The sequence below is a fragment of the Miscanthus floridulus genome, chromosome 9, assembly GCF_019320115.1.
Source record: "Miscanthus floridulus cultivar M001 chromosome 9, ASM1932011v1, whole genome shotgun sequence".
Classification (NCBI taxonomy): Eukaryota; Viridiplantae; Streptophyta; class Magnoliopsida; order Poales; family Poaceae; genus Miscanthus; species Miscanthus floridulus.
The window spans coordinates 81,283,503-81,294,958 of record NC_089588.1 but is presented as its reverse complement, the minus strand read 5'-3'; the positions used below and the strand labels follow the sequence as shown (position 1 = coordinate 81,294,958).

The following is an 11,456-nucleotide window of genomic DNA, read 5'->3' as shown; positions in this document are numbered from 1 at the left end:
TCAGTCATCTTTGGCTCCTGCAAACCACGGCATCTTGAGCGCGGCAACGGCGGTCAGCCTGTCCTTTGGGTTGTACTCGAGCAGACCTTGTAGAACGTCGAAGCCCGCCGGCGATAGCCGCTCCTCTGGCACCCTCTCGCGCAGCTTGCTGAGCCCCGAGACACCCAGTGGCATCAACGAGACGTCGTCTGGGATCCCTAGGAGGTTCACGATGCTGATCAGCTGCTGACACAAGTCTTCCTCCGGAAATAGCGGCTGCTCGGCTACGAGGTCTGCCATGATGCATCCGAGCGCCCACACGTCGACGGGCGTACCGCAGTCCTTCTCGCCCAGTAGCAGCTCCGGCGCCATGTACCCGGGCGTGCCTTCCGGATCCGTGTCGTCCGTGGGCGGCGGCACGACCACGGACCTGGCGAGGCCCAGGTCGCAGATCTTGAGGCGGCCGTGTTCCGAACCGACGAGCACGTTCCCGGGCTTGAGGTCACGGTGCACGACGCCGTGCGCGTGCATGGTCGAGACGCCGCCCAGCAGCTGCGCCATGACGCGGCGCGTCTCCGACTCCGAGAACGGGTAGTGGTGCCCGTTGCGGCGGCGGCGCGAGACGATGACGTCGTGGAGGCTCCGGCCGACGACGTACTCCATGACGAGGTGGAGGTCGTGCATGTCCGAGCCGCGCCCGCGCGCCACCTCCCTGAGCCGCACCACCGCGGGGTTGCCCGCGCACGCGGCGAGCATGGCGGCCTCCCGCAGCAGCGCCGCCGCCGGCGTGGAGGCTCGATTTGATGGCGACGAGCTCGCCGGACTCGACGTGCCGTGCCATCGAGACTGTGCCGTACCCGCCCTGGCCGATCTTCTTGAGGATCTTGTACGACGAGTCCACGACGCTGACCCGTGCTGCCTTGTCGTTCTTTTTTGCTCCTCGTCGATCCTTAGATTCTTGCGCAGCGCGGGGGCGGCGTATTGGAGCCACGAGGACGGCCATCGTGGAGGTGGGGTGGACGACTGGTGGCGGCGGAAGAGAAAATGGGAGTAGGCGGCCCGATGGAGAGCGAGGTGCGGTTTTAATTATAGCTGCTGCTCGTGCGGAATCCGACAAGGAAATGGAACGCAGTTGGAGGTATGTGCATGCAGATTTAACCTATGTGCATGCAGATTTAATTTGGTCAATCCGATGACCCAATACCCAATTATGTATAGTGGTCGGAAAGGACCATCACGGTATTGTTAGGTACTTTTATTTAATTTTAGGAAAGGACCACTACGATATTTTTAAGATTTATTTAAGAAAACTGATTAATAAAAATTAGGCTTACGGACTTAAGGCTAGTGTGGTAATTTCCGTTACATACCTTGCTAAAAAAATAATCCCTAGCGTTAGTGGCTAAGGAGGACGGAGGCGCCGCTATAGATGGCCATTCGAGCCGCCCGGCACAGGCCTGTGCTTGGCACGGCCTAGTGGTCATGGGCCGGCACGGCCCATCAGGTGCATCGGGCCATGCCGTGCCAGCCCACGGGCGGCAACAACGGCCCAAGCACGGACCTAAAGGCCTCGTGCCGTGCCGGGCTGGCCTGATGGCCCGACGAGCCCACCGTGCTCGCTCCGGCCCAATTACTATTCATATGCAAAAAAAACCAATGAAAAATCGAATCAAAAGTTCAGGTACACACAAAAATCGAATCCAAGATAGCACACATAAAAATCGAAGCCAGGCGGCTGCGCCCGCGCAAGGCCGGGTAGTCGCGCCACCGCTCGCTGACCGCCGTGGCCGCGCGCTGACCCACCGCTGCTTGATGGCCAGTCACGCGCTGCTCCGCCCGCCACTCGCTGGCCACCACGCACTGCTCCGCCATGGCTCGCAGGCCACCGCGCGCCGCCGCTCGATGGCCACCGCGTGCCGCCACTTGCTGGCCACGCGCGCCACCCCCTCGCCTATGCTTGCGCCGGATAAGATAGCTAGGGTTTGATTTTTGATAGGGAATATATATGGGAGGTGTATCTTCAGGCCGGGTCGGGCCGGCACGCCATGCCGAGTGGGAGGCCCAGGCACGACCCTAGGGTCGGGCCGGGCCAGCCTGAGCCCGACAGCCACCGTGCCGTGCTGTGCTTGGGCGGGGCTGAAATGCCGGGCTCTGGGCAGGCCAATGGGCCTCGGGTCATATGGCCAAGTATAGGCGTCGCTGCTCGGCTCTACCGATTTGGCTGAACATCGATGCCCCGCCACGGCAAACTAATCCACCTCCTTCAGATTTAGGCCGCCCTTTGTCGACTGTCTGGTGGCGTACAGCTGCCGACCTGCTCGGCTATGGAATGCCAGCCATAACGGTAGTGCTAGCGCCTGGATGCCCGGACGGACGCCCGCACGCTGCACTCCATTTCACGCGCTCCATTTGGGCCCGCACCGCCCGAGCAGTAAGAGGTGAAGGGGGCGGCCCCTTCGATTGCGAAGGACCCGGCCGCGACATCGTATGGATGCCCTGCCGATGCTAGGAGGAGGACACACTGAGACGATGCAGCAGAAGACGAGGAGGAGAGATGCAACACCCGATCTGCTTTTGAAACATAGAAATATAATAGTTGTAACATACGTCTAAAGGCAAATGAAACACTTGAAACATACTTCTAAAACATCTGGAAAAAAACACCTAAAAACACATGAAAACCATTGCAACCATATGCAACATCTAGATAAAACAAATACAACGTATGTGTGAAACATATGCAACATCCAAATAAACAAACTTGCAACATGCATCAGGAAAACATAGATAAAACATTGGTAATAAACCTTTGCAACATGGGTGTACAACCATTGCAACATATGCAACATCTCGATGTACACTTTTGTAACATCCATCTAAAACACTTGCAACATATCTCTGAAACATCTGAAACACTCAAAACATACGCTTGCAACTTGCTCTTTCAGCAAAACATGGCAGCCAGGCTGGCGGAGCATGACACAGTGGGATCCCGGTTGTGCGGTCGTAGTGGAGAAGGAGAATAGCAGCGGGCGGGCAGCTGTGTGGTTTAGGGTTTAGGGTTTACACCGACGATAGGGCGCATGCGGTGCCCTCGGTGGAGGCGATAGCAGCATTTAGGTGGTGCGGCCTCACGCGGTGAGCAGGCCACGGCGGTGCGGCCAGGGCGAAGGTGGAGAGGAATGCCGGCGGGAGCCGCGGTGGAGGGGAATGATGGCGGGAGGTATGGTAGAGAGGGAGGTGTGCGGGAGCTACGGCGGAGCCAGTCGCGGAGCAAAGTCATGGTGATGCGTGAAATTTTATTAATCTATTGTGACTAGAGGGGTGCGGAGGGAGCGGATAGGAACGATAGCTTCCGGACGTCAGGTTCACCAATAGGGGCGTCTGGCGTGGATGGACGTCTAACTCATAGGGTAGCACTAGCGCCCAAATGCCTGCGGCTGCTCTGCCCTGCTGCTCGGATTCTCACGTCGCATGCACCAGCTCCGTTTCCTGCGCTCGCATCTGAACTGCCCGCTTCAGATCCGCTCCCCACGTTGCTCGGATGACTCGCCCTCGACCTCTTCCACACCGGCACGACGCCCGTCTCTTCCAGGCCACCCGGAAGATTTCCCCTGCCTCTTCCACAACAGCACCGCGTGACCTATGCCTCCTCCCCACACCGCTAGCGGTAGCCTGCGTCTCATCCTCGTGTTGGTGGCCGAGGCTTGGCCCTGTCCGCCATCATGGACACCAACGTTGGTGGTCTTCACTTGCAATACAAAACACTCAAATGCAACATACATTTGAAACAGATGAAAAATTTGGGACATAAGCTTGCAACATGTGTGTGAAACATATACAACATCCAAATAAACAATTACAACATAAGAAAACACTTAATGCAACATATGACTGAAACAACTGAAACATTAGGAACATATTGTTGCAACATATGTGTGAGAACATATGCAACATCCAGATAAAAAACAATTGCAACATACGTCTGGAAACAGATGAAACATTTTGAACAAACGCTTGCAACATGCTTCTAAAACACTTGCAACATATGCAACATGTGCAACATCCCCCGAACTACTTTTGCAAAATCTATAAGAAACAACTCCAACATATCTTTGAAATGACTGAAACACCTGAAACATACATTTGCAACATAGGGGAGGGGAAGCCTGGGCCGGTCGATTCCAGCCGTCGAGGTTGGAGCCAGAGGCGAGCGGCGGCGCACAAGCACCAGCGCCACTAGTACCGGACTTGGCTCGGCAGGACGTTGTGGGATGGGGGCCGAGGAGTGCCATGGTTGCCAGGATGGGGGAGCTCGGTTGTCGGGGTGAGAGAGGGCACCGCCGGGGGTGGGGAAGGCACCGCGTTGGGGTGGAGGAGAGCCACCCACTCCCCTGCAACACCACCGCGCCACCTCCATGGATCTCGACGGAGGCGAGTAGATCTCGCTCCTGCTCCATGGATCTCGGTAAGGCGAGGGAAGAGGGCCACCGGATCTCCGCGTGTTCGGGGCGGGCTCCTGGTGGGGGAGGACACCGGGCGATGGTACGCTGTGGCAGGGGATGAGGAGTACGGAAGGAGTAAGGGCGGGAGCGGAGCGAGGCGTGCGGGAGTTGATTTTGTTAGGTGAGGCGTGTTTTTTTAGGTGAGCGACGCACGCAGTAGTGAGTGGAGCAAGGCATCCGATGTCTTAATGGTAGCATTACCGTTAAAATAAGGCATGCACGGACCCATCAAAGATATGATATATAGCAGGGTCTTTTTTTATTTTTATTTTCATTCATCAAAGATGTTGGTGAGTGGCAGATCTGAAAACATATGCTCGGACAGGCTCCTTTTCTCTATTTTCAACATTTAGCATCTCATTGTAAGTTTCTGTGTGGCGACTATAAACTTGTAATGGGGCTTATGAAGGGATTCTAAGTTTTTGTGACTATAAGTTTGTAACGGGGGCTCATGAAGAGATCCAAAGAGAGAAAATTAGATCTATAATATTAAAAGATCTGAAGTTTAGAAAGATGGCATCCAAACATGCAGCTTTAGAAAAATAGCATTAAAAAATCACTCCGTTACCTTTTTTTTAATGGAAATAGAATTCCATTACTCAACGACCGCACTCTCGGCGGTAACAATGGTTTGAATACAAACTGGGAGATGAGCCACAACCGGTTCATCATCCTCAACACATGCACACCCCAGCGCTGCTAGAGCATAGGCAACTCCATTACAGGAACGAGGAACGGCCCTAATTCGGAACACAACACAATTTAACTGTGTAATTTCTTGAATCTCTTCTATCACCCCACCCACCGCAGTAAGCTCCACTACGTGAAAAATGGTTTGTAGCAATGGAATAAATTTTTTGTAGGGGTGGCTGGTGATGGAGCCGCCCCTACAGTGGCGTGTTCGGGAGCCACGAGACTAGCCGCCCCTACAAATAGAACAGTAGGGGCGGCTGGTGATACGAGTCGCCCCTACAAATGGGTTGAATTTATAGGGGCGGATCACTCACCAGCCGCCCCCGGTGTTGCTATTTGTAGAGGCGGGTCAATCACCAACTAGGAGTGCTTGCCCCCTACCCCCCAGACGTCTGTTGCCCCCGTGCGCTCTCACAATCTCTCGCCACCCCCACGCTACGCCAGGTGCCGAGGGGCTTCGCCAGGCCCTTGGCTCCTCGCCAGCGATGAGCGAGATCCCACGACAATCACCCACCAGGTTCGTTCGCCCCTGCCTGCCTTTCCTTTCCCGCTGCGCGAAACCAAGCTCCCCAACCCTAACGTAAGCTATTTGCTATCTGCGCCAGATCTGTGCCTCCCTGCGCGCGGGCCGCGGTGGTGGCGGGATTCCGGCGCGCGGGTGGCTGCGGCAGCTGGATCCAGGTGCGCGGGCCGCAACGCCGGCGAGATTCCGGGGCAGCCGTGGCAACGACGGCTAGTTCCTGGCGCGCGGCGACAGCGCAGGGGTGGCTGGATCTGCATGCTCGTCGGCCGGATCCGGTGGTGGCTGGTCCAGGCTCGCCTCCCCTCCGGGCGGCTGTTTCCGCGCGGTGACGACCGGATTGCGGTCCTGCAAGCGTGGTGGCGACCGGATTTGAGGTCCTAGCAGCTGGATCTGTGGTATTGGTGGCCTGAGCTGTGCAGAGGGCGTCCGGGCATGGCCGGGGTGCAGGAGCTGGCTGGTTGGGCCGTTGGGGCTTCTACCTCCTCTTCCCTAGCCCCCTTCTCCTCCTGTCCTCTTCCTTCACCCAGTCGTCCGAATCTGTAGCGATGAGCATCCACAGCATGAGGTATGGCTGTCCCTTCTCTTCCCTTCCTTTGTGTAAAACTTAGCACTAGAACCCTAATTTAAGCTGTTTGGCTATCTGTATATCTAAACCCAAGTGTATGCTTGTATGAGTTGGTCTTCCTGCAGGATGTGGATTGATCTGATATTCACCAAAGCACATGTTTCTATTTTGTGCTTAGATCTTCTACTAATTTCTTTCGCTAAGTATACTAAGGATTGATCTGATATTCCTTTTTAGGAGAAATGAAGTTTTTTTTTTAATTTAGTTTGATCCAATTGATCATTTTAAGTGGATGCTATATTACTTACAGGATGAAATTAAAGAATTCATATGCTGGACTGGATCACCTGGAATTGTAAGGTTAAGGTGATGTACTTTAATCCGCTAATCAAGTGTAAAACATGATGTATTATTTCCTGATTTACTCAATCTGTGCAGTTATGCCCATATGTGCTTAATAGATGTCCTGCAATGCTATCATCGACCTTTTGGTTACAAGGCTTGACTTCCTAACCAAGTAAGCCTAACTAAATAAGATAGTGATTGCCTCATGGTTCTAAAAGAAATTTTCAAACAAAAGCAAGTTCTTTCTAAACATTATTAGACCATTTCAAGCATGGGTTCCTCGTCCTAGTGGACAAAATATTGGGAGCAAGTGGTTCCTCTACGTTTCGTGTTATGCTTATAGATTCGATGATCTTTCTTTTTGCTATGTGGGCTGTGATAGACTGAGCTGCTGCTGTGCCTAGGTTGTAGTGTCAGCATAGATGATGGTCAAGATATAAATACACTACCATGTACTAAAAACAAGTCACTGTTGAAATTATTTACCTACCTGGACGATATGTGATATCGAGTATTGTATATAATTGCTTCATTCAGTTAAGATGCAGCATCTTGTGTTATTAATTCCTCCATTTGGTTGTCGGCATGATATTCTATTTAGATTCAGCAAGCAATGATTGTTGCCTAGATTGTTGCCTGCCCTGTAGGACTATGCAGTCCGCCTCTTTCAAATGGACTACGTAATCATGTTTTTTCCATTACTGTAGTTGTTTGATTTCACGAGTACTTCTTTGGACCTGTTTTTCCTACTTTTATGATGCCTGCTAACATATTCTTTCCACTGAAAGGTGGATCTGACAGCCTATGTGGAGAAGCATGAATTTTGTTTCAATGCTGTCCTCGACGAACATGTTTCCAATGATGAGGTGTTGCTCTTTCTTATCTGTTTTTTTCTCTCGAAAAAGGAGGAGAGTGTAAGATCAAAATAATTATCATTTAATTTACAATTAATCTTATGGAATTTTCTGGACAGGTTTACTGTGAAACAGTTGAGCCCATAATTGCAATTATATTTCAGAGAACAAAAGCAACATGCTTTGCTTATGGCCAAACATGTTAGATAAGTGCATTGTGGTTTCTTATAGTTTCTGTTGTCCTACCATCTGTCGAATTCGTGAACAGTCAGTGGCAAGACATACACAATGCAGCCTCTGCCTTCATGATTTTGATGTATTGAATACCACACTATCACATTGTCTTTTTTTCCTTCTTCCTGGTTGTGTGTGGGTGAACTTGTGCATGTGTGTGCTTGTTGCTCGTATTCATGATCTCTGGTGCGACCGTGCGAGTGTTGAAGCGTGTCTCTACTTCAAAGTATCTATTCTTCGTCTATACATACTCTATTGTTAGCCTTGAACCATTATTTGTTTGGATGAGAAATCCATGTTTTCAGATATTAGGCCGAAATGCTGCTTGATGCTTTGTAAAACAGCTGCTGTTAAAGTTCCCTTTGACGTAACCTACATTTTTTATCATTTACTGAAAGGAAATATTTATGTCTGAAACAATGGCACTTCCTTTTGGATTTTGAAGATTTAACTTATTGTTTGAAATATGGGCCTAAAAATTGTTTTTGGGATGTTATGTCCAGATTATTCTACCTAAACTGAAATGTTCTATCCTTTGTTTTATAGGCAACTACTGATTAGGGAAGATGGCAAGAAACAAGTTTGCATTGTTGGTCTACAGGAATTTGAGGTTTCTGACGTCCAGATCATCAAGGAATATATTGAAAGAGGAAATGCAGCCAGGAGCACAGGGTCAACAGGGGCCAATGAGGAGTCATCAAGGTCACATACTATTCTGACGTCCTCTATTTTTTGTTTTGTTAGCACTTGAGTGCTTGCTTGGTTTTTTTTGTGATATAGGCCCCGTTCGCTTGTCTTAAAGTTTGGCTTGTTCGGCTTGTTTTTTCAGCCGGAACAGTGTTTTTCTCTCACAACAATTCAGCCGGAACAGTGTTTTTCAGCCAGTTTCAGCCAAAGTTCAGACCAGCGAACGGGGCCATAGATATATGTTTTGTTGTTATAATATGAGTCTGTTTGTTATTATTGTGATTCTTGTACTATAGAAGATGTTTAGAAACTTTTGGTTAAACAATCTTGTTTGAGCCACAATATTACAATCAAGTTTGCTAGGATACTTAATCATGTATTTTACTGATGATTTGGGGAGCACGTGTTGGTAATTTGAATTTTTTTTGCGAAAAAATGTACTGTAGGGGCGGCTGGTATTGTAGCCGCCCCTACAAATCGATTTGTAGGGGCGGCTACAGTACCAGCCGCCTCTACAAATTGATTTATAGGGGCAGCTGTTAACACCAGCCGCCTCTATAAATCGATTTGTTGGGGTGGTCTAGGAACCGCTCCTACAAATATATGATTTGTAGAGATGGTATGATAGGGGTGGCTGGCCGAACCGCCCCTACAAATGCCCATCATCCGTCCCTGAAAATCATATCTAACGTAGTGTTCCCAGCTCTTCGACTGAATTGCTTGCTGCACTTGGATAGCATCTGTTTCCATGTGGACTCTAGTAACGCCAAGATCAATGGCTGCCTGTAGACCTTGTAGGCACGCGACGACCTCAGCCTGGAAGGAGTCCAAAGCGTGCAACAGCTTTCCTCTTCCTGCAGAAATCAGTGTAGAAAGAGAATTAGAGAGCCAACAGTGTTTTCCATTGATGTCTGATGTATAAATACATGTTACAAAAATGGCTGCTGAATGGGCAACCGCACTGCGTGCTAGTGTACATCGTGGGCGCGGGGGCGCGTAGTGATCGCGCTCTGGACTTGGTCAGCGACGGCGGTTAGCATGTTCGGTCTTGGCGTTGTCCCTCAACAAGCCCCCCCCCCCCCCCCCCCCACCCCCACCCAGTCTGATGGGGAGCGATGCTGCACAAAGTGATCACCCCCTGGAGTCTGGAGGGTGAGCGGCGCTACACAAAGACGGGAACGGAAGCGTTCGAAAGTCACTGTAGGTAGGCCCTTCGTCATCACGTCCATGAACTGTTCGTCGGTGGGAATGTGTAGAACTCGTAGCTCGCCCAGCTGAACACGTTTGCGAACGAGATGAATGTTCAGCTCGATGTGCTTCGTCCGCATGTGGTGAACTGGATTCGACGACATGTAGATGGCGGAGACGTTGTCGCAGAAAACCACTGTTGCCTTCTTGATGTCGCACCGGAGTTCGCCAAGGAGCTGTCATAGCCAGATGCACTCGGCTGCTGCGATCGCCACCGCACGGTACTCGGCCTCGACGCTGGAGCGTGATACCGTCGGCTGGCGTTTCGACGACCACGAGACAAGGGAGTCGCCAAGGTAGACGCAGAAGCCTGATGTCGAGCGCCTGGTATCGGGGCATCCACCCCAATCCACATCGGAGTATGCTGTGACGGTCAAGTCGGCGGATGGGCGGAGAAGAATCCCGTGCGATGTCGTGCCACGAACGTACCGTAGGATGTGCTTCAGGAGCGCCATATGTCGCAGTCGCGGATCGTGCATGTGCAGACAAACTTGCTGCACGGCATAGGCGATGTTGGGCCGTGTCATCGTGAGGTACCGGAGAGCACCCGCCAGGCTCCAGTAAGTATGTGCATCATTCACGGCAGGACCATCGGCTGGCAGCTTGCCTTTGGCGTCGATCGGCGTGGCGACGGGCTTGCAGTTCGTCATGCCCTCACGCTCGAGGATGTCCTCGGCATACCGGTCTTGGGTGAGATAGAAGCCGTCCTTTGTGCGTTTAACGTCGATGCCGAGGAAGAAGCTGAGTGCTCCCATGTCTCGGACGGTGAACTCAGCACGTAGTCGGTCGATGACGGTGCGAAGAAGAGTTGAACTGGTGCCGGTGAGGACTATGTCATCGACATAGAGTAGAAGGTACGCGACATGGCCGCCACGGTGGAGGACAAAAAGAGAGGAATCTGATCTTGTAGCTCGGAAACCGAGTTGGACAATGAATTCGGCGAACCGAGTGAACCAGGCACGCGGTGCTTGCCGCAGTCCATAGAGGGACTTGTCGAGTAGGCACACTGCATCAGGGCGTTCAGCATTGACGAAACAAGTCGGTTGCTGGAATTGGACGTGTTCTTGGAGGTGGCCATGGAGAAAAGCATTGGAAACATCAAGTTGTTTGGTTGGCTAGCACCGTTACGCCACGATGGTGAGAACAGTCCAGATCGTGGCAGGCTTCACAATAGGCAAGAATGTTTCCCCAAAATCGACGCCAGCCTGCCGAGTGAACCCGCGAACCACCCATCGAGCCTTATAGCGCTCCAGAGTGCCATCAGGATTCAACTTATGCTTGAAAATCCATTTCCCAGTGACAATGTTGGCCCTGGTGGCCTGTCAACAAGTCGCCAGGTATGATTGCGCTGTAGTGCGTTGTACTCGGCGGCCATGGCGTTGCGCCGGTTGGGATCTTGGAGGGCAATCCGAACGGACTTGGGAACGGGTGATATGGTGGTGTCTGAGTGTGCACTGGTGAGAGCATACCGCGGATTGGGTTTGAAAATGCCAGCTCTGGAGCGTGTCTGCATAGGATGGATGGTTGCTGTCGGGGCCATGAGAATGGAGGCTATGGCGACTGATGTCGGGATGACAGGTGGTGCAGACGGGGAGGCTGATGGTGGTGAGGTCGCGGGGCTCACCGATGGTGAGGGAGATGCCTGAGGAGCACTATTGTTGCTGGTTGGAGGAGTGACTGAATTTGTAGGTGATGGCCGAGGTGCACTGGACTGAATCAGAACGATGCATTCAGACGTTACTGTTTTAGATCCGACTATTGTCAAATTTGTTTCAGAAGACGAGGAGAGGAAGGGAAAGCAAATCTCGTCGAAGACAACATGT

General features: G+C 51.7%; 2 protein-coding genes across 2 annotated transcripts; both read right to left on the bottom strand.

Moving 5' to 3' along the window:
- Positions 1-735, bottom strand: LOC136480162 (putative cyclin-dependent kinase F-2). Its single transcript, XM_066477792.1, has one exon. It carries the CDS (start codon positions 733-735, stop codon positions 1-3), a length of 735 nt encoding a protein of 244 aa, XP_066333889.1.
- A 9,077-nt stretch (positions 736-9,812) lies between these two features.
- LOC136480161 (uncharacterized mitochondrial protein AtMg00810-like) lies at positions 9,813-11,008 on the bottom strand. Its single transcript, XM_066477791.1, has 2 exons — positions 10,906-11,008; positions 9,813-10,639 (listed from the first exon to the last, which is right to left on the bottom strand). The coding sequence occupies exons 1-2, from the start codon at positions 11,006-11,008 to the stop codon at positions 9,813-9,815; spliced, it is 930 nt and encodes a 309-aa protein (XP_066333888.1).
- Between the last annotated feature and the right edge of the window lie 448 nt (positions 11,009-11,456).